This window comes from Perognathus longimembris, chromosome 6, assembly GCF_023159225.1.
Source record: "Perognathus longimembris pacificus isolate PPM17 chromosome 6, ASM2315922v1, whole genome shotgun sequence".
Classification (NCBI taxonomy): Eukaryota; Metazoa; Chordata; class Mammalia; order Rodentia; family Heteromyidae; genus Perognathus; species Perognathus longimembris.
The window spans coordinates 42,902,607-42,926,794 of NC_063166.1; the positions used below are offsets into that span (position 1 = coordinate 42,902,607).

The 24,188-nt window shown below is 35.1% G+C and overlaps 1 protein-coding gene across 1 annotated transcript in view; it reads left to right on the forward strand.

Annotated features, from left to right (window-relative positions):
- The window catches only part of Stt3b (STT3 oligosaccharyltransferase complex catalytic subunit B), an 83,319-nt gene that overhangs the window by 38,073 nt on the left and 21,058 nt on the right, over window positions 1-24,188 (forward strand). The window contains exons 4-7 of the mRNA XM_048348607.1: window positions 6,194-6,259; window positions 9,147-9,246; window positions 20,996-21,094; window positions 23,255-23,401. Coding sequence (XP_048204564.1) covers window positions 6,194-6,259; window positions 9,147-9,246; window positions 20,996-21,094; window positions 23,255-23,401 — 412 coding nt within the window. The remainder of the gene's footprint in view (window positions 1-6,193; window positions 6,260-9,146; window positions 9,247-20,995; window positions 21,095-23,254; window positions 23,402-24,188) is intronic.

Consider the following 24,188-nt stretch of genomic DNA (forward strand, 5'->3'; position numbering starts at 1 on the left):
TGAGCCCTCAAGCCCAGCTTTTTTGTTTTGTTGGTGTCTCAGTAACTTTTTTCTTAGACTGGCTTTAAATTGCAATCCTTCTCACCTTTCCCTCTTCAGTAGCTAGGATTTTCAGCATGTATCCAGCCTTTTCTTCACTTATGTAGGTCTGTGATTTCTTTCTTAAAAGTTGAGAAGTTTGCCCTATAGGAATTCTATACTTACTTTGTTAAAATGATTTCTCATTTCCTTATGTGTATAAGCTAATTGTGTACATGTTTGAAATGATACTATGATTTTTAATCTTAAATTCCATTTCACTGCTGGCATGTAGCATTGTAGCATGTTTCTGTAGTGTTGTCTATGTTCATTTAATAGTTTCAGTAGTTTTTTTTTGGGGGGGGTGCTTCTAATTGGATAATCATGTCATCTGTCAGGTTTATTTCTTCCTTACCCACCTGTATACCTGTTGTTTCCTTTGTTTTAGTGTATTCACTAAGACCACAGTGCAGTGTTAATTGGAGTGAGGAAAGAGGACCTTTTGTTTATGTCCTGATCTCAGGGAGCATAATTACAGATTTATTTCTGGATTCTGTTCTTTTCCATTTATCTCAGTAATTGTATTTCCCTCCTTTGCTTACTGTCTTGTTTACTATAGTTTCATAATACTTGTATTTTTTGTTTGTTTTACTAACCCTGGGGCTTGAACTTGGGGCTGCAGCACTATCCCTGCCTTTCTTGCAGAAGGCTGTAGCACTCTACCACTGAACCAAAACTCCACTTCTAGCTTTTTGGTAGTTAATTAGAGATAATAGCCTCACAAGCTGGGCTGAAGTAGATAGTATTACAGGTACAAACCACTGGTGCCCAGCTTACAATACATATTTAAGTGAAGAAACACATAGATTTAAAAAATATACGTTTATATATCATTTGACTATAATCTTGCATCTTAATTTGTTGGCACAAGTTATTTGTAACAGGCTTGGATGATTCTTTTTTAGTTTCTGTATAATGTAATGTGTCTTACTCCTGATATTGGTGTCCTGTCCTTTCTCTATTCTGGATTATCAAACTTTTGACTTCTTGATTTTTCTTCTTCCTCCTCCCCCTCCCCTGTCCCCTCCTCCTTCTGCGGGTTACAGTTACATATGTGAGGTAGTGACTACATTTCTTGCCAATCTTGTTACCTCCTCCTTCAATTTTCTCCCACCTTGCCAATCCCCCCTCCCAGTTGTACAGTTACTTTACAACATATTGTAAGTAGTGCTGTTGCATTACCTTTTACCCTTTGCCTCACCATTTTGATGTTCCCTTCCCTAATTCAGACAAACATACATATAATACTCAGGGTACCAGAATCAAATTCAGTGACAACAGGGGATAAACCATAGGGATCTTAAACAGAAGAAAAAAGAAATAATTTCACATAGTACATTAAAAATAACATCAGTGATAAACTGCGTGTTTGCATATTTTGGAAATCATTTTGCTTATTGTCATCTTATATGGTCATATGTACATTCCCCTTTATGGTGGAAATTTTTAAAACCTGAAAAAGGAAATTCATGCAGAACTGAGGAAGTAGAAAAACCTTCTATGCTCCTGGATTGGGAGGATTAACATCTTGAAAATGACAATACTACCAAAGGCTATGTACAAATTCCGTGTAATTCCCATGGCAATACTACCAAAGGCTATGTACAAATTCCGTGTGATTCCCATCAATAGCCCAACACCATTCTTATAACAAAATAAAGGAAGAAATCCAGAAATTAATATGGAACAATAAAATACCCCAAATAGCAAAAACAATCCTTAGCAGGAAGAACAGTGCTGGAGGAATGTCAACACCAAACTTCAAACTCTATTACAAAGTAATAGTAATAAAAATAGTTCTCTTCATCTCTAGAAACTTTCCTTATGTTAAAATCTGTTCCATGTAATAATTTGAAATTGTCATATGATTTGTTATGTGCCTTAATAATACTTTTCCATTCTTTAAGTTGAAACTTTTATCTCTGAATTACGGGGTTTTATAGAAGGCATATGGTTGGATCAGTTGCTCTAATTTTTTAGCTTGCTATTTATAGTGGCTGATATAGAGAATTAAACATATGTATCTTCAGTTTACTATAGTCTTTTTTAAAGGTTAATACTAATATAATTATAAAATGTACTAGTTTTGCTCCTAAACACCACTGTTTTTTTTCTCCTTTGCTATTATGTGTATCAATCAGTGTGTCATCATTTCAGCAATCCAGATGATATTTTTATATGTACATATTTGTATTTTTTATAATCTGTATTTAGTACAGGGGTTTTGTTGTTGCTGTTGTTTTTCGTGATACTGGAATTGACCCCCAAGTTCTCAGGCATCCTGGACAAGCAATCCATTACTGAGCTATATCCCCAGCCCAACATACTGTAAACATTGACAAGAGTCAGTGTGCTAGATAGGATTCTCTTTCTATTTAACAAATAGAAATATAGTTGGGAGTTTGATGGCTTTCATGGATCTGTAGATTCATGTTTACCATGGATTTGGGGGAATTGTAATTGTTGAAGTGTTTTCTCTTTTTTTTTTTTGCTCAAGGCTAGAACTCTGCCACTTGAGCCACAGCACCACTTCTGGCTGTTTCTGTGTATGTGGTGCTGGGGAATTGAAACCCAGGGCTTCATGTTTACGAGGCAAGCATTCTTGCCAAAAGGCCAAATCCCCAGCCCCTCTCCCTTTTTTTTTTTTTTTTTGTAGCTCTTTTTGGAGTTGTTTTTCTCTGTGTTCTTTGAATTAGTTAATTTTATTGACCAGTTTATATTCCCTGATTCTTCTGCCATCTAAATCTGCTATTTAGCATAGGTAGTGAGTTTTCAATACCCACTATGCTTTTCTACTCTAAAATTTCTAGTTAATCCTGGTTTTTCATTTGTATAAAATATATATTCTATTTTATTATTGAAATTCCATGTCATAGTGTATTTGCCTTTAATTTTCTGATGGTATCCTTGTGAATGTATAGAATCTGATTGGGGTATTTGTCTTCTAATTCCAGTACCTGCATTCATTCAGTTTCTACTGCTTTCTGTATGCTTTACTTTCAGTTCTCCAAATGTGGGTCATATTTGCCTGCTTTATACTTTCGATGAGGTTAGGCATTTTGCATTTATATTATGTAGTAACTTTGGATTATTTCATTTTTCTGAAATGTTGGTTTGTTTTAGTAACTTACCTGGACTCAAACTATAGATAGAATCCCTGTGTTCCAATGGGAGAGTTCCATTAATGCAGTCATTTTTATTTTATGTTTTAACTTCCTACAGACCACCCCTGTATGTGCATAGAGTATATGTTAGACAAAGGTCTGGGCAGAGTTTTTATCCCAACATTTGAGCCATAAAGCCTCTGTTCTCTGTTAATCTATCAGTTTGTAGGGTGATAAACACAGACATGCAGTCAATTCTCAATTTTCCTTTGGTTTTTACTCTTAGATTGTTTTTCAAGTCTTCTCTGTTTCTGAGCAGTTTCTCAGCAGAGATAGATAAAGGCTTTATCTCAATTTTTTTTAATGGATTTCTTTTTTTTTGGCCAGTCCTGGGGCTTGGACTCAGGGCCTCTGAGCACTTTCCCTGGCTTCTTCTTGCTCAAGGCTAGCACTCTGCCACTTGAGCCACAGCGCAACTTCTGGCCATTTTCTATATATGTGGTGCTGGGGATTCGAGCCCAGGGCCTCATGTATACGAGGCAAGCACTCTTGCCACTAGGCCATATCCCCAGCCCCTTTAATGGATTTCTTATTTCCAGGATTATCTCACTAATTTCTGGCTAGTGCTGTTTGTACTGTTTTCACAACTTTGAGCTAACAAATCCCTTTTATTTATGCCCAAGTTTATTCATTTTAGCTGGCACGGTTGTTTTTCATTCTTACCATCCCAACCATTGCCTCGAGTCCTTTGTAGTTGATTTTTGTGTCCAATTTCAGACCAATTAGACTACCCTTTTGCCTAACAAGTTGAAAGGTCTCAACCATTCTGATGAGCTAGGACTTCAGGCATAAGCCTCCATGCTAGGCTTTCAGGTCTGTTGTTTACCTTTTTACCTAAATTTTCTTTTAAACTAGCACAAGCTTTTATAACTAGACTCATTATCTGTAATTGGTGACCAGATCTTTAGCATGGCTTATAAAACCCAAGTCTGTCCTTTTTCTTGATTTTTTTTTTTTAATAGTTCAGGTGCTATCCTCTGCTTCTGAATATGCTGTTTTTCATCTTCATTTTTTGGATTTGATGAACTCAGGGCCTGGGCACTGTCCCTGAGCTTCATTTTGCTCAAGACTAGCACTCTTGCACTTGCGCCACAGCAACACTTACGGCTTTTTCTGCTTATGTGGTACTGAAGAATTGAACCCAGAGCTTCATGCATGTTGGGCAACTGCTCTACCACTAAACCACATTCCCAGCGCAGCATATGCTGCTGCTGCTTATTGATCTCTCTCCAACCTCTATAAACCTTTCAAGTTTGTTTCATTCAAACCTTGACCTACCTCTCAATTAGATTTTGTTACTTTCTGTTTTCATTTAGTTCATACTATCCATTTTTCATATAACGTTTGATATGTGCTATCTTACATCAATTCTAAGCATATATGCTCCTTCCACAGCATGTATGTTCCTTCCACATTATATATACCACATATAAAATAAGGCTATCTTTTAAGCGATGATCACAAATTCTCTGAAACATGGTCTACTGATTACTGTTCTGTTTACCACCTCCTTGAGATTGTTAGCTTTTTATGGGCTCATTCCATCTGTATGCTTAATTGGCCCATTGTGAATTGGATGCTTACATCTTTCCTACCTCTTTACAAGGGTCTGTACAAATTTTGCCACTTCTGTAAAGTTCCTTGTAATTTTAACCAAGCCAGAACTCTCTTCCTGCCTTTGAGATACAGAGTTTATAAGGACTATTTTACACTAACTACTTTGTTCATTATATGGTACTTTGACATTCTTGCCTTTCTGTCTTTACCTAGTTGAGGCGGGACTTAAATAGTAATTTGTGAGTCCAGTATGGCACACACACCAAAAGTTGCCAGGAGAATTTTAAAGAGGGTAGTAAGAAATAAGAAAGCAAGAGTGGAGTAAATATAATCAAAGTATATGTATAAGATATTACAATGAAATTTCCCATACTGCTAGTATGTGCTAATAAAAAATGTGATGAGGGCTGGGAATGTGAGTGCTCGTATAGCATGCAAGAAGCCCTGGGTTCGAGTCCTCTGTACCACATGAACAGAAAAATCTGGAAGTGGTGCTGTGGCTCAAGAGATAGAGTGCTATCTTTGAGCAAAAAGAAGCCAGGGACAGTGCTCAGGCCCTGAGTCCCAAGCCCCAGGACTGGCAAAAAACAAACAATAAAAATTTCTCTGTGGCACTGAAGGCATTTGTATGGACCAGAACTGGTTAAAGTCATTGCACGTTAACAGGTAAGGCATTCACGGCGACCACCGTCCTCCATCCTCTCATGCTACCTGCCCACTGCTTTCTTTCTCTGAGGTGGCATGTCAGGCCCCAAGTCCAAGCCCCAGGACTGGTGAGGAAAAAAGAAGTAAGGAAATGATTCATTAAGGCCCCCAGTTATTGAATTTAACCACTTAATGTGGGAAGTGTAAAAATATAATTTTTTTCCTTTTAATTCTTTTGATTGAAAACTGTGTGGCAAAAGAACTTGTCCTTAAAATATCTTTACTGTTGCTTAATGGTAGAAATGCATGTATTAGGTCGATAGGTATATTTGACTAACCTCAGCCCTGTTTCATAACATTGTAGTGCATGTGCATGCATGTGCACATACACACTGTTCTTGGAGCTTGAACTCAGAGCTTAGGCACTGTCCCTGAGCTTTTTTAAAAACTCAAAGCTAGTGCTCTACCACTTGAGCTACAACTCCTTTTCTGGCCTTTGGTCATGAGTTGGAAATAAGTCTTAACAGACTTGGCTGCCTGTGCTGGCTTCAAACCTCTATTCTCCAGTCTCAGCCTCCTGATAGCTAGGATTATAGGCATGAGCCACCAGTGCCTTGCAAATTTTTGTTGTTGTTGTTGTTGTTGTTGTTGTTGTTTTTTTGTAGCAGGCATCTATGGCACATTTAACTGTTTAAATCAATAGTAGCTTCATAAACTTTTATTGTAAGATTTGCTTGTTTGTTTTTTAGGTAAAATCTGTGAAAACTGGATCTGTTTTTTGGACAATGTGCTGCTGTTTGTCATACTTCTATATGGTAAGATTTGAAGCTTCATGAGCTCTGAGTTCTTTGGGCAGTTAGAACAGTTCTTTTCATTCTTATTCAGGATTAGTTTTCTATTTCCTACCTCTGGGAGTCTTTAAGACTTGGACCTTGTTTAGCAAGTATGTTAACTTTTGAAGAGTGCAACTTCTAATGATTTAAGTTTAAATTCTTTTTACGGTCCCTAGCTTTATTCTTCAATTGCATTGACAAGTAAAATGTTTTCCTAATTTACATTACAAGTTGCAAGGCAACAAGAAATGTTTCCTATCAAATAATTAAACATGGAACTGTTTAGATGAAATAAAACTTACCAACACTCAAATAACTTTGAATATTGTAGTAAAGATTTGTTTCCTATATTGAAACTAAAAGTTGCTTAAAGGTAAACCAATCTAGCCACTCAATTTTAGTAAATTGGCCTAAAACAGAGAATTGAGAGCACTTAGAAGTCATGGTGAACAAAGAAAGATTAATTCCCTCAGCTAGATGTAACAGCACATATCTGTAGTCTCAGATTTTCAGGAGGTAAAGGATTATAGTCCAAGGTCAGCCTGAACAAAAGTGGAAGACACTGTCAGAAAAATAAACTGAAAGAAAACCATGTGAACCTCTTATAATAGACTCTACCCTCCCTCAGAAATATTAACTTATGGTGACAGAAAATGTTAAGGAATGTTCTTTTGGCCTATTGTATTCTCTTTTTCATAAAGTAAATGGGGGGGGGAGAATAAAGATGAATTTGTGTGAGCCAGAAGTTAAAGGAAATTCTATAGTGAAAGATCATGCATAAATTATGACTACTTTCTAACACATCAAATTCATGTTGAAATTGCTTTTATTTTTTATACTTATGTTAAACATAGATGAGGAAGTATTTTTATTTTATGTTTCATTTCCAGAATTCTAAAATTCCAACCAAAATTCCCTAACGTCATTGCTTAAATAATGGTCAGTTATTACCTACATAATTTAAGAATCAGGGTGTAAAATTATGTTTGCTTCTATTTCTTTTACCCTATAACTTATAAATTATACTATAAATTAAAAATAATTTTAGCAAATCTTTTAAGAGAATATATTTTTCTAAAATAAATATGTGCGTCCAGTTTATAGTTCTTCTAGAGAAAAGCATGAAGTCCTTCTGTGCAATTGTACTTATAATAAATATGTTTTCTTTCAAGCTTAGACTTAAAATTTATTCATAGGCAGATGTATTTCACTTAGTAATGGTGTTTAATCAGGGTAATAATTAGGGGATTTTTTTGGGTGAAAAACAGCATGTGATTAAATTAACAGATATATACATTATAAGCTGATGTCAGTTTTTTACAAGCTGTTCAATTTCAGTTATGGGCCACATTGTTAGAATATAACACTAGTGTTTTATGTTTGTTCATATGTTTAGATTGTCATCACAAATTAAATAGACCTTTTATAAAGTGAAAAATATAAATAATTTTGAATTTACATGTATAGCAATATATATTTTAGCACATACCTTCTTAAAGGTATTGATATTGATACCAATTTTTTTCAAGCCTTTAATTACTAGGGCATAATCTTAAGAACTTGATAAGAGCTTATTAGCAGCTCCTGAAAAATTAATACGGTTTTCAGTTGAAAATGAATGCTCTTTTTTAGAATGTTAATACAATATCTTGTTATTCTGATTAAATAATATAGTCAAACATTAAAATGAGGTCTTTCTTTATAATTCATCTGTAGGAGAAAATTGTATCCAATTAGCACTCTTAGAAATTTCAAAATACAGATCATCTAAATGTTCCTTTTAGTTGAGTTGTTGATGGAGAGTAACATTATTATTTTTCTCAGTGAACTTTCTTGCAATACATCATTAGAAACAGATGAGGTTAAAAAGCTTATATTTTTAATCCTGAAAGTTCATGATCTGTATTCTAGAACTCTGTGTACATTACACTCTGTGTTCTGCCAATTCACAAATGTATATTTTCAGCTCTCCTGTTAAATCTGATTTCAGTCATTTCAGCAGAGAATTTAGGAAGGTCTACTAGATTTATGAGATCATGTTATTTCAGTTACCCATAAAAATAAGGCATGATGAGTTATCCATAAGTTATATAAATCCATCATTTTTTTTTTCTTTTTTTGCCAGTCCTGGGGCTTGGACTCAGGGCCTGAGCACTGTCCTGGCTTCTTTTGTGCTCAAGGCTAGCACTCTGCCACTTGAGCCACAGCACCACTTCTGACCTTTTCTATATATGTGATGCTGAGGAATCTAACCCATGGCTTCATGTATACGAGGCGTTTGCTCAGAGTATGTTTAGAAGACATAAAAATGTACCTCTTAGCCAGGTGTTTGGTGGCTCACCCTTTAATCCTGTTTACTCAAGAGGCTGACTCAAAGCCAGCCTAAGCAGAAAATTTCATGAGCCTGTTACCTCTAAGTATCCAGAAAAGGAGATGTGTGATCCAAGTAGTAGAGCACAAGCCTTGAATGAAAAGCCATGCAAGAGCTTGAGGCCCTGGGCTCAAACCCAAATACTGGTACAAAAAAAGAGAGAAACCAGATGCTGGTGGCTCACAACTGTAATCCTAGCTACTCAAGAGACTGAGAGCTGAGGATTTGGGTTCAGAGCTACTCCAGGCAGAAAAGTCCATGAGACTCTTACCTCCAACAAACTACTAGAAACCTGGAAGTGGAGCTGTGGCTTAAAATGGAAGAGTGCTGGCTTTGAGCAAAAGGAGCTCAGGGACAGAGCCTAGGCCCAGAAATGGTTCAAGTCCTACAGATAGCCAAAAAAAGAAAAGAAAAAAAAAAAGGAGAAAAAAAAAGAAATGTGCCTGTTTTTAAAAGGGAAAATATAAATCATTTATCTTAGCATTTCTTTTCTCATAGGTTTCTGCCTGGGGTGGTTATGTGTTTATCATCAACCTTATTCCTCTGCATGTATTTGTGCTACTATTGATGCAGAGGTACAGCAAAAGAGTCTATATAGGTAAGTGATTTGACTTTTCAAATTTGTTTGAAAGACATATAAATTCTTTGAATCAATTTCATTGGTATTACCCATGAAAAATTTTTTTTTAGTTTTCTTTTCTTATTTATTGTCAAAGTGATGTACAGAGAGTTTACAGTTTCATACATTAGGCATTGGATACATTTCTTGTACTGTTGTTACCTCCTCCCTCATTCCCCCCCATGAAAATTTAAAATTAATTTTATGTTCACTTTGCTTTGTGTTTTGATAGGAAGGTCAAGCATTTTTACATAAACGCTTTGTTACCAACTCTTAACTAGATGGGTTTTGTTTTGTATTAATTTGATAATTTTACAAAATTAATATTTTTGGCCTCTTTGTAATTTGGAGGAGTAGACACTTTATTATCAGAATTACTCACAATTTTCTTAGTTTACTTAAATTTAGTGTATTCACTGTAAGAGACTGATATCTTCAAAATAAATTATTTAATTTATTGTTAATTTATTGTTAAATAATTTATTTGAGGCCCTTTTGTATTGTATACCAACAAACTGAGTTGCTGTTGTCTCTAAAAAGTATGTGATTTTAATTATTGGCTTAAAAAAACTTTTATTAAAATATATAGTGAAAGATGAAGTCTTAGTTTGAGTGTACTTTTCAGGAGAAAAAGAATTTTATAGGTTGAATAAACTAGAGGGCAACTGAAATTTGAAAACAATATCTTGGGAAAATAATACGATTCTATTATAGTAATGTTGTGGTAAAACTAAGAAAAATGAACACTGTGCCTCAAAAATTTACCATAGAGTTCTACTGTTTGTTTACTCAATAAAAAAGAAAATACACATCTCACAAAACTTGGACATGAATAAAACTTGGTCATGAATGTTCACACCAGCATTTATTATTAATAATAGTACAAAAGTGAAGACAATGTAAATGTCTATTGACTGATAAATAGATAAACGTGATTTATACAAACATTATACTGAAGGAAAAGAGCCACACTGTCCAAAATAAGCAAATTTATTAAGTCTAACAAAGTAGATTAGTGGTAGCCAGGTGCTTGGGCAAGGGAGAATGATGTTAATAGATAATGGAATTTCTTTTGGTTGGTTGTGAGAAAATATTCAGGAATTAGATAGTTGTGATGGTCACAGAACTCTGAATACACTAAACATTACTTCTTGTTAGGTTTTTAGAAGATGGATTTTTCAGTACATAGATTATATCATAGTAGAAATAAAAATAAGATAAATTAATAGTATATTAATGACATTACACTTCAGTTTGTAACAATCTGCCACTGAAATTATAATATTCACCAACTTTTATATACTACATACTCTTCTAAATTTTTGTATTCACAAATATCGAATAAACGGGAATTTTATTTTGATAAACTGATACAGTGTACTTTGAATAGTGTGCTATACTATTTTCCTCCTTTAACCCCCTTTCCTCCTCTACTACATTTCCAAATAGTATTTGATGGGTTTCATTATGCTATCATCACACACACACACACACACACACACACACACACACACTATAATTACTTTATTATTATATATTTATATACTATATATTACATAGCACACATATATAAGGTGTATATGTAAAATTCTTTGCTCCCTTCAAACCTTTCCCTCTTCTTGTCCATCCTGCTGATGCCCCCCATGTCAGATAGTCCCCCTTATATGCTCAGATTTTCTTATTATTTTAGGTCTATATTTCTACATTTAAGCAAAAACATAGGATATTTGGCTTCTTTAAACTTGGCTTATCTTGTTCAATATTATGATACCATTTTCATCTGTTTGCCTGCAAATGACATTCTCAGTATCTTTAATTGCTGAATAATATTCTTCCACATTGTATACCACATTTTCTGTATCCATTCACTGATTGTTGGACACCTAGGCTGATTGCACAACTTGTCCATTTTAAGTAGTATTGCTATAAACATAGGAAGGTAGGATAAAAAGGTAGATGTTTTTTACCTTTCGTGTGTTTTTTCAGTCATGGGGCTTAAACTCATGGCCTGGATGCTGTCTCTGTGCTCTTTTTGCTCAAGGCTAGTGCTCTACCACTTTGAGCCACAGAACCATATCCAGTTTTCTGGTGGTTAATTGGAGATAAGAGTCTCATGGACTTTGCCTGTGCTAACTTTGAACTCCTTAAATCTCAGCCTCCTGAGCAGCTAGGATTACAGGCAGGAGCCACCTACACCCAGCTTTTTTTTTTTTTTTTTTTTAACCTTTTTGATTACCCTCCATACTGATTTCCATTTCCATAGTCACTGCACTACTTTATGTTCCCACCAGCATTATATAGGGTTTCTCCCCTTACGCATATCTTCAATGACATTTGTTACTATTTTCTTAATGATTGCCATTCTGTCTGGAGTGAGATGAAATGTCAGGGTAGTTTTAGTTTGCACATAACTATATGGCTAAGGATTTGGGACATTTCATGTATTTTTTAGCCATGTGTACTTCTCTTGAGATCTGTTCATTTGCCCATTTATTAACTTTTTTCTTTTTGATGTTTAATTTTTTTAGCTCTTTCTATGTTCTGGATATTCATCCATTTGTTCACTGATGAAGATTTTTTTTCTGGTTCTGCAAGTTGTTTCTTGCTTCTAGTAATTGTCATTGGTAATTTTGATTTACAAAACTTTAATATAATCCTATTGTTGATCCTGTTCTTATTTCCTCTGCAATTAGAGTCCTATCAACTATGTCTGTATTTTGCAGTGATTTTCCTGTAATTTCACATTTCACATTTCTTTAACCTATTTTGAATTGATTTTATACAGAATGACAGAAAGGGGTCTAGTTTCAGTTTTTGGCATGTAGATAATTAGTTTTTTATTATTATGACTGGATATAATTTAAATCTCAAATTGGATAACTCTAGCATTCCTTTTTTTGTTTAGGATTACTTTTGCTATTTGGAATATTTTATGTTTCCACATGAATTTTAGAACTTTTTCTGTTTGTATAAAGAGAAAATTAGTACTCTTACTGTACTCATTTTATAGATGAGGAGAGGTACAAGAGGAAGCATGATAATTTGCTACATATCACGTACCTAGTAGTAGAGCTAACATCTAAGTCAGAGCCCATGATACTAAAAGAAACCACTATAAATACATGCGTCCTGTATAAGAATATAACTTTACTGTTGAAATATATCAGCCTATGATATTTGTTTATTCTGAAGCATTAACAGTAACTGAGGCCCAGAAAGAATCCTCAGATTTTTGTTTTGGAAAACTGCAAGGAAATTTTTTTTTAAGTTAAATGGTTACAAAGGAATAAATAAGAGAATTTGTTGTATAGTGTTAAATAATGGGAGATTTTAGTAATTTAACAGTTAGGTATACAGTAGGGAGAAAAAGACTGACACTTTTGTGAAATGCTTATATGAAGAAGATCCAAAGATATGTCAGAGGTGGTCATATAAACACATCGTTAAGGAGGTCCAGGAAAAGTACTTCCACATTAAAATTTAAAACACAAAGCAGCATTCAATTCTCCTTAAGTTTAATACCCAGATGGGATGAGAATTGGGTAAAAGGATGAGAACTGAGGAAAACTACCTTATGTTTGGTGACTCAATTTCTTTAATCACTGGAGAAAATATATAATACCATTTAGTTGGTCTTTGAGAATATTTCTTCTTTGCATAGGAAAGAAAAACCAAAATGCTGTAGGGATATGTGTATATAAAATTAGATTAGTAATAATTGTGTTAAAATTCCCTGGTTTCTCTAATTGTTGATACCTAGTATGATTTTAATAGAGTTAAATATGGAGAGTGGAGCTATAGAATAAGTATTTTTCTTCCTTCATATGAGATGTATCAGGATTTAATTTTTTGTCCTAATTTTAACAATTACTTAAAAAATACTGGGATCATGATAATGTGTTTGTATATAAAGTTGTCCTTTGAATTTAGCATATGCCATCATTTCTATAGTTTTTCCTCCCCTGAAGAAAAATATTTGCATAAATAAAGGTGGGTAAATGGAAAACTCATTCCTACTAACCAAGTTTGTGATTTAAATACCAAACCAAATGAATTTGAGTGAATTATTTTCATTAAATTTATTTTAAAATTATTTTTGTAATTTTTGCACATGTCCATAGGATCAGTTGAACATAACTAGAGAAAACTTCGAATATGTCTATATTTCAAGGAGGCCCATAGAATCTAATATGGATGTGTGATGGATGGTGAGGGAGGAACAGCATAGGAGTTGGGACTGGAAGATTAAAAAAAAAAAAGTTGAGTCCAGGTCTATGAGTGCAGGTCTAGAATACCAATGAAGGGAGGCAGAGGCAAAAGGATCGAGGGTATACATGAAGCCCTGGGTTCGATTCCTCAGCACCACATATATAGAAAAAAGCCGGAAGTGGAGCTGTGGCTCAAGAGGTAGAGTACTAGCCTTGAGCAAAAAGAAGCCAGGGACAGTGCTCAGGCCCTGAGTCCACACCCCAGGACTGGCGACAAAAACAAAACAAAGCAAAACAAAAGGATCCAGAGTCCCAATCTTGGACTTACAGCATGACCTTGTCTCAAAATAAGAACAACAAAGATAAAAACAACTACTAATTGGTAATTTTTCATTTATTTTAAAATATCTTTGAATACTGAACAAATAAAGTTAATTTTAAAAAATCTGTATATCAGAATACTTTGTTTCTCAGATGGCAAGCAATGAGTGTTTAGTAGTTCAGTAGTTCTTTGAATTTTGTCTTATATAAAAAGTTTGTTTTTAAGGTCTTAGGCTTTGTAAGAAAACTATTCTAAAGCTCACACTCAATTTTTATTTATTAATTTATTTTTATCAGTTATAGAGCTTGAACTTAGGGCCTGGGTGCTGTCCCTGGGCCTCTTTGTGCTCAAAACTAATGCTCTACCCCAGTGACACTTCCAGTTTTTGAGTGGTTAATTGGAGATAAGAGTCTCAAGGGACTTTTCTGCATGGGCTGGCTTTGAACTGCTGTCCTCAGATCTCAGCCTCCTGAGTAGCTAGGATTAGGTGTGAGCCACTGGCACCTGGCTGAAGCTCATACTCTCATTTTTGCCTTATATTCAGGATAGCCAAATTTTACACAAGATACCTACGAGTAATATTCCAGTATTTACGGTTTTTCTAAGATACTGTAAAGAAGAGAGTTTTTATATTTGTGACAGTTTTGTTTTGTTTTTACCAAAAAAGCACTCATATTGTATAGACCGAATATATTATTTGCAAGTAATGTTTATTTCTATGCTACCTAGTTTGTGAGTGTATGTTTCACTTCATTTTTAATCCATGTAAATTCCATAGCATTCTTTATCCTACATATGTTCATCAAGGTTCAACCTAAACAGAAATTATCACCATGTCAATATATTTATCAAAGTTTCATCCATGCAAACATTTTTATTTGTTAGTGACACAACAAAATTGGATGGATCTTAAGAGTAGTTCCTTACTATTTCTTTTGACTGTTACTATTGTGATTGACAGATTGGATAGAAAAGAATGTTTTGTTAGCTATTTCCATTAAAATAACAGAGAAAAGCAACACAGAAATGCTAATATGGTTTAATGGGTGATAAAAATTATACAAGAGTACAGTCAACATATATTGTATGTTTTGCCAGAAAGAAAGTACTTAAATTTGGAGAACAGTAAGAGCTTCTTAGTACTTAAAATTTCAGTGGAATTTAAATCAGATTTTCTAGTGCCTTGAAAATTAATTTGAGCCCTTTAAGGGCAATGATATATTTCTTCTCTCTTCAGTCTTACCCTGTTATGCTATATCCTTGGATTTAAAGTACTTTGAAAACATATTTAGACTCTATTTAGATCACTATTTATTCCAGATCAGAGATTTTCTTTGTCTACAACTAAATAGAATGTATTTGTATGCTTGCGCATTTGTAATGAAAAATTTTTTCTGACACATTGGAAGGGTAATTGTAGTAATGAACACCAGTAATTGTGTTTCCACAGGATGGCAGTGTGGTAACATTTTCATGATATAATAACTGATTTACAGCATTATCTGTGTGATTTTTCTTAACACTTACCACTTTGATGATAGATGCTTAATATTCTGGTTTCAAGAATATTTAAAAAGGTATGGAGGTTCTTTTGGAGTGATGGGGTGCATTTGGTCAATATGTTTCATATGCATCTATGAAACATATAATGAATTTCTCTCTGTACAACTAAGATATGCAAATAAAAATCTTTAAAAGTACTATTTAACAGGTGCCATAAAAGAAAAAGAAAGGTGGGAGTACATGGATGAGAAAAATAGTTTGATCTGGATTCATAGGAAGAGGAATTTGTAGAATCTGTTACTAAAGTATGTGCATTGTTGTGGTCTTCCAAAAGCATTCATAGTACTAAGTGTTGTCTACTGTTACTCAGTGCTCATGACATAAGGAGACCCTTTAATTGAATGACCAGCTTCCTACCTCTGCCAGCCTGCTGAGATTATAGGTGTGGATCACCATGCCCTGTATCCCCTCCCTCTTATATATTTTATAAAGCCTTTCTTCCCCACAACCCATGTCAAAAGTACTTGCTTCATTATGGTTATTTGTGCTTTTGATTTGCTAACAGTTTTCTATTTTTTAAAATATCTTGACTTATTAGCTGTAAAGCTAATATTTGAGTGGTTTTAAGATACAAATTTTTTAAAACCCATTGGTAAAATACCATGGGATAGAGAGTGAAAAAGCAGCGCTGGGAATATGGCCTAGCAGTAGAGTATTTGCCTCACATACATGAAGCCCTGGGTTCAATTCCTCAGCAACACATATGTAGAAAAAGCCAGAAGTGGGCTGGGAATATGGCCTAGTGGCAAGAGCACTTGCCTCCTACGCATGAAGCTCTTGGTTCAATTCCCCAGCACCACATATATGGAAAACGGCCAGAAGGGGCGCTGTGGCTCAGGTGGCAGAGTACTAGCCTTGAGCGGGAAGAAGCCAGGGATGGTGCTCAGACCCTGAGTCCAAGGCCCAGGACTGGCCAAAAAAAAAAAAGAAAAAGAAAAAGCCAGAAGTGGCGCTGTGGCTCAAGTGGTAGAGCAAAAAGAAGCCAGGGACAGTGCTCAGATCCTGAGTCCAAGCCCCAGGACTGGCAAAAAAAAAAAAAAAAAAAAAAAAAAAAAGAGAGAGAGAGAGCAAAAAAGCTTTTGCTTTTATTTTGCAGGAAAAGTTGTATTTATTTTGAAGAATTTGGTTATTTCACCATTTATTGGAATGAATCCAATTTTTTCTATATTTTAAGATGTTGATTTGTAAATGAGGCTTTTAATTTTTGGTATTGAGACGTATATATGATTTTACAAATTCAGTGGGAAGAAGGAGTCTTAAGGGAAGAAGTTTGTGGTATTTAGCCTTGTATATTGCCTGATAAACAGTCTTAACTTTAATGGAAATACCAGTATGAGATAGGACAAGGAACTGTGAGATAGGACACTTATTTCCCTATGTGAATATCTCAGGATCAGTGATTAAAGAATACTAGAGATTGGGATGACTTGGGTCTAGTACTCTTGAATGAAAATTCTTTTGAGTTGCTGCAAATAGTACATTTGTTTCACTGGCATTTGTAACTATGTATAAATGAGATTGTGATACAAGAAATTTCAAAGATGTAAAACCAGAGTCCCACTTCGCCTATTTTATAACCTGAGATTTTCTTGCTTCAACTTATCCCATCATCCTTACTAAACTTGGATTCTAGTGCATCTGGGGGACTTTTGACTATTTTTGTTATCTTTATAAAGTAATTGTACAAAGGAGTTGCCATTCATCAAAGCAGTTTGTGAATGCAGTACATCTTGATCAGTGTTACCCCTTTCAATATTCTCACCCACCCCTTCCAGCACAACTTTTCCCTCACTTAAAAAAAAAAATTAGGATATGTATTGAATTTTTGTTTGCCATTTAACAAAACAGTTTATGTATACAATGCATCTTGATCTGTATTATCCCTCCAACATTTTCGTCCCCCCTTCAATCCTTCCCCCTAGTTTTCTTAATTTTGTGGCATTATACCATGAATTCTTGACTGCATTTCCACTTTGTCTACCCCCTTCTGCTTGTCCCATCTCCCCTGCAAGTACCCATTTCCTGGTACTTTGTTGGGCTTCTAAGTCACTTTTCTTCCATTCTGGAGATTGCCTTCTGCATGATAGGCAAGCACTATACCACTGACAAGCTATATCCCAGTCCTAAATGTTGTCTTTACTAATGAGAATATCTTTGTGAAGTATTGAATAAGAATGTTATCAGCTTAGTCTATGAACACTTGTGAAGATGGACTGGAACAAATGCCTAAGAAGAAACTTCATTTCTAGTCACCAAAAGAGCAATTGGTGAAATTTTTACATTGTTAATTATTATCCAACCTGTTGTTAACATAGTAATTTGAGGTCACATAGTAACCTAATCCCTACCCCTCTTCCCTCCTTTTGCCCTGGTTCTGCTTCCTTGACTCTCCTCTGTTGGAGCTTCAATATGAAACTGATTTAGCAAAGAAGCTTTAACTAGAAGACACACTGGCCAAATTTTTTGGCACATCATGTGACATAGCATTGTTAGTTAATTTCATTTCACATTGTGAATTTCATAGAGGGTAATACTATGACAACATTAATGTGTGTGGAAAGTATACTAACTGGATGGGTTACTTGTGCTGCTAATGGCTAGTCCTCCATTAGCTTCAAGTTATTGGAATCTTTATTCATTTATTCTCATTCTTCCTGTTAAATACATGAGCTTCTTAATTCTCATCTTAACCTAGTAATCATCTCTTGTTACACAGCTTGGGAGTTAATAGAACATTTCAACTAGTGTACCTTCCTATTACTGGCTTTCTTTTTAAAGCAGTTAAATAAATATTGTTATAATTAAGTTGTGTGAAGAGCAGTATATTCTGTATGTTAATTATACAATATATAACAGCAAAAAATGCATGCACACACTTCCCCCTCTTTTTGATGGCAGTTCATTAAAAACATTGAATTCTCATAAAATAATGGTCACATGTAGATGCTAATAAAATATTATTTAAAATTATTATAAAACAATGTCCACAAGTAGAATGACTTTCACACTATAATTTATTTCAAGTGAACTATATCTTCATTTCTAATCTTTCGTTTCGGTGGTTCCAAACAGATACTATATACTCTTTTAATCATGATATATGAGCATGTGAATGCAAAACAGCCTTTTTATACATGTTGTAATCTCTTCTCAATTTGCCTATGCTTTAACATTTACATAGCTGAGAACAAATTGTTTTTCTTTATTAGACTCTTATGTTTAATAAATAGTCTGTTTAGTGGCTTGATTTTTTTCTTTAATCACAGAAAATTTGGTGATCAGTTCTTTTTAAATTCTTAATATAAAGTATATGAGTCTATCAAAAAATTTACAGGGGCTGGGGATATAGCCTAGTGGCAAGAGTGCCTGCCTCGGATACACGAGGCCCTAGGTTCGATTCCCCAGCACCACATATACAGAAAACGGCCAGAAGTGGCGCTGTGGCTCAAGTGGCAGAGTGCTAGCCTTGAGCGGGAAGAAGCCAGGGACAGTGCTCAGGCCCTGAGTCCAAGGCCCAGGACTGGCCAAAAAAAAAAAAAAATTTACAGGTATTCATGTATACTGGGTGATGGTAAGGATGTATTTGGGAATATTTTGGATTACTTTTTTAGTACATAGCTTCTTGAGTTATGTCCATGATTACTAATGGTAGATTGAAAAAGCTTAATTCCACTAACTGTTAGAAAGGAAACAAGACTCTTAAGTAATGTTCTGCAGAAAGCCCATAAAATTTATACATATATATTTTTTAATCAGTTAAAAACAGGAAGAGGAGGGGCTGGGAATATGGCCTAGTGGCAAGAGTGCTTGCTTCATATACATGAAGCCCTGAGTTCAGTTCCCCAGCCCCACACATATAAAAAGTGGCCAGAAGTGGCACTATGGCTCAAGTGGCAGAGCTCTAGCCTTGAGCAAAAAGAAGCCAGGGACAGTGCTCAGGCCCTGAGTACAAGCTCCAGGACTGGCCAAAAAAAGAAAAAAGAACAGACAATAATTTTTGCAAAACCATTTGGTGTTAACCAACTGAACACATCTCATGGGGGAGGGGGGAATGAGGGAGGAGGTAACAAACAGTACAAGAAATGTACCCAAGGCCTAACGTATGAAACTGTAACCTCTCTGTACATCACTTTGACAATGAATAAGAAAAAAAAGTAGGAAGAGGAAATCATCCATGTTAAAACTGTTTTCTAAAAAACTTTATATGTGACTATTCCAGACTCTGGCATTCATCTGATACTCCTGTTGAAAGTGAACATTCAGTAACATTTTAAGATAACATGACCTTGTAGAGGTTTTCTCGAAGGGGCTGGGGGTGGGGGGGAAGGGAAAAGAAGCTAGGGTTTGTTTTAAGGACTTCAGCAATCTGTGAGCATGGACCACCCTGGTATCAGTTTGTATAATTACTGTATTTGTTTCTGTATTCCAGTGTGTTTAATATCTAATTTTGTAACACTGTTTCTAGTGAAAGTCCTTGAAAATAGTGTTCATGAAAGCAGCAGGCCCTCTGCCCATGCCTTCCTTTCCTCAAAGGGAGGGCCTGCCAGCCGGAAGCAGCTGCCTTCCAAACCACCCTGTTCTCCCCCTGAGCTCAGAGGAAACATGGGAGGACAGCTACCCAGGGCTGGAAAGTCAGTGGGGCTCCCATCCTCTAGAGAGATCTTACCATCACAGTCTCAGGTCTGCATGTTTTGGGTAAGGAAAGCACAAATAGTATTGTTTAGAATGAACAGCTTGGAGAACTAATACTGCACTTGCTTGTATGTAGCTCCTCTCCCCACTCAAAGGCCTCTCACAGTGTGGCCTCATTATTCTCTTGGTGCCCTTTTCTGGTGGGAAGCCAGACTAGAGGGAGAATGTTGTAGGAGTCTTGCGGAGCTGCAAGTCATGATGGGAAGTTGACTAGCCTGAATGGATCAGCAAGTGGCTTCTAATATTAGTTCCACTAGGATCCTGGGGGAGGGGAGGAGTTCAGATTCCTTCTTGGCTTGCATGTATAAGTAGGCAGAGATGGTGTCAAGTCCTCCCTATCCCTGTTCCTTAAATGAAGATACTAAGGCACTGAGTTGGAAGGTGTCACGATGCCACCTCCTCTCAGCCTGTGTCAGAGGAAAAAAGAGTGGACATCAAGAATAATTCGTTGTTGGATTGCTCTTGGAAAAGATTACATTTGTAGGGATAAAAATGTAGTCTATTCATGTACAGAATTCCTCCTGAGACACAATAGGGAAGAAAAATAGCACTTTGGTACAAATGGGAATTTTCTTCTATAAACCAAATGATCAAAATTTCAGACATTTCTTAGACAGTCCAATAAACAGATTTCTTGAGAGTAGTTATATCTCAGCTGGATGTAGTAGTACACTCCTGTAATCCCAGCACTCAGGAATTGGATTCCAGTCTGGGATTCACAGATAAACCTGCCTAAAACAAAAAAGTGAAGCAGACTTTTGTCATTGTTCAAAAAGAAAGGTAGGTATTCATTACCTGATTTACATAACTGTAACATCTCTGTATATCACCTTTATAATAACTACAAGATTTTTAAAATTTGCTAAAAAGGCTATGTGCATATTTGTTTTGAGTACTTTATGGTAGTAGTAAACCATTCTTGTTTCCTATTTTGTCTTTGTAGCATATAGCACTTTCTACATAGTGGGTTTAATATTATCCATGCAGATACCCTTTGTGGGATTCCAGCCAATCAGAACAAGTGAACATATGGCAGCTGCAGGTATGAGAAAGAACACTTTTTTCTATTTCTAAAGAATATATCACTCTGATTGGCAAAAGCTAGATTTTTTTGTTATTTTGGGTTTTTGTTTGTAGATTTTGTTTTCTTAAAAACTAACCACCACCACGAAAATAATATGAATCCCAATTGTGGGAGATTGTAAATAAATCTTTGTCAGAGATTGTCCTTTTAAGGTTAATGATCTGTAGGAAATCCATGGCTAGTTATTTATAATATTTTACAAATACCAGCTCAGGCTCAGTATTCCTTATCTGGAATGCTTGGGACTATCAGTGTTTCAGATTAAGTTACATTGACTTTACCTATGAGTGCCCTTTGTCCTAAAAATCCAAAATGCTACGAAACTATAACATTCTAAGTGTCATGTTGGTATTCAAAAAAAAAAAAAAGTAAAGAGATTTCAGATTTTCAGCTTCCCAGCCTGTATTCAACCTACAACTTTCTGAGGGGCATTATCTAATATCTCTCACCACATTCTTAGTGGGGTTTGAAATGTCCTCCCCACCACCCAAAAAGTTAAAAGTAGTAATGGGAGATAGAGAAATGTATATTGAGTTTTGAGTACACAATAGTAACATATACTTACGCTATTATATGTAGCTATCTGTTGTATACGTTTGCATTGTTACATTTCTTAATGTCTAAATCTTTTTTTAGACTTAAAAAAATTTTAAGTAGTTGGACAAATGTTTTAATCTTTGGTCTCTAATCTTTATCCTAAAAGGGACTTTTGAAAATAACTCTTAAAATTTAGTTTAAAAAATTACTTTAAAAATTCAGATGGATTAGGGATCTTGTCCGTTTTGTTTAAAATTTTACACTTTAGTGTTTTGTGGTATACATTTTGGTAATTAAATAGTATATGCTAGCACTTCTTTAATTTTGTTTATTATGTATTTATTATTATTTACTTAGTGTCACCTTTATATTTACTAATATAGGAGGAAAGATGATTGTCTTTTAATCATCTCAAAGTTCATGGCTGAGCACTCTCTAGTAAGACACTTTTTTTTTTTTTTTTTCTGCCAGTCCTGGCGCTTGAACTCAGTGCCTGAGCATTGTCCCTGGCTTCTTTTTGCTCAAGGCTGGCACTCTGCCAACTTAAGCCACAGCGCCACTTCTGGCATTTTTTATATATGTGGTGCTGAGGAGTTGAACCTAGGGCTTCATGTATACAAGGCAACGTGGCAAGCACTCTTGCCATTAGGCCATATTCCCAGCTCTTAGTAAGACACTTTGACAAGGGAAGAAAGTACAAATTCACTTAGAATAAACTATTTCATGAAAGTCTAAAGAAACAAGAGAAGCTCCATTTTTATACCTAGGTTTGACAAGAGTAGACAGTAATGATAACACAAGTATAATTGAACAAAGATATTAATTATTTAATAGATTAAGTATAAAATTAATACTAACAATAAACTGGAAATTTATAACAACTCCTGATTTTCCAGGTTTGGCATCTCTGTGCCTCCATTCTTTGTTTCTTGGTTTCGAGAGGTCCCATTTGGAATGAAGAGATTAGTATCTGCTTTGAGGCAATTTAGAGACTTCTTTTATGCCCTACTTTGGAGTAGAACAGAGAAATCCAACTACTGTTTCTGTTTTTTTATTAAATGCTAACTTTGATATTTTGATGTTGCTGGTCCCCAATTCCTACAGTTAAGCAGAAACTAGGCTTAATGTGTAATTACAGTTATATTTTTACCACTTGATTATTGTAAGTGGTAACTATAAAATCAGGACTCCCCCGATCTAAGTTCTTTGTACCCTTCTGCAAAGCAAATCTTAAGATTTTTTTTAATGATACACGTTGCTTAATCCAACCCCAAAACATGTCACTAAAATATAGAGAAAAGGGGAGAATTTTCAGGTGTTTTAAGTAGATTTTATTTGTTCATAGGATTTGACTTTTGCCTGGTACATAACATACAAAGGGAGTCTTAAAAATAAATGTGTGATAGGATTTTTGAGTTTTGGTTTCGGATCTACTAGTTAGATAAGTTTAACTAGATGAGGTATCTAGATGACTAGATGTATCTCATCTAGAATTTCTGAGAAATTCTTTCAAGTGAAAAATTTTAAGTGGTCTTGGAAAGTGCTTTGTTGATTATTTATATGACCTTTTTCTTTAATTAGGTGTCTTTGCATTGCTGCAAGCTTATGCTTTCTTACAGTATCTGAGAGACCGATTAACAAAACAAGAGTTCCAGACCCTTTTCTTTTTGGGTGTATCACTAGCTGCAGGTGCTGTGTTCCTTAGCGTCATCTATTTGACTTATACAGGTAGGTTCTGTTGCCTGTGTGATGTGAATCTTGTCTCTAATTTTCAAAAAGGCATTTTCATAGGTTTTTTTTACACATTCTATTTATTTCTAATATGTCAAATATTAATACTATCCTATGCATTGATAAAATAAGGTTATAAAATCAGAATATCGTTACTACATTTTAAAAAAAGTTTTTCTTAATTCTGCTACCTTAGGCTCTCCAGTCACCAAATCACTTTCAGTGTGCTTCAGGATTACTTTCTTAAAAATAAGTCTAATTTTTCTAACTTTTTTTTTTTTTTTTTTTTTTTGCCAGTCCTGGGCCTTGGACTCAGGGCCTGAGCACTGTCCCTGGTTTCCTTTTGCTCAAGGCTAGCACTCTGCCACTTGAGCCACAGCGCCACTTCTGGCCGTTTTCTGTATATGTGGTGCTGGGGAATCGAACCCAGGGCCTCATGTATACGAGGCAAGCTCTCTTACCACTAGGCCATATCCCCAGCCTCTAACAGTATTTTATCTGTTTGATTATTGAAGTTTACAAAATCATGAGGACTGAAAGGAGTGGAAGCAAATGTGTTTTAAATCATGCTTATAATTCATCTGATGGAATATGGCATTCTGGGTTAGATCATTTTCACACCTTTTAAAATTATTCTGTGTTGTTTAGTATCTTAACTTTCATTTTAGTAGTCAACTAGAAGCTTAATTGACTTTTATCTGATTACCAGCATACGAAATTTTATTCCAAATTTTTATTATTAAACTGATGTACAGAGAGGTTACAGTTTCATACGTTAGGCATT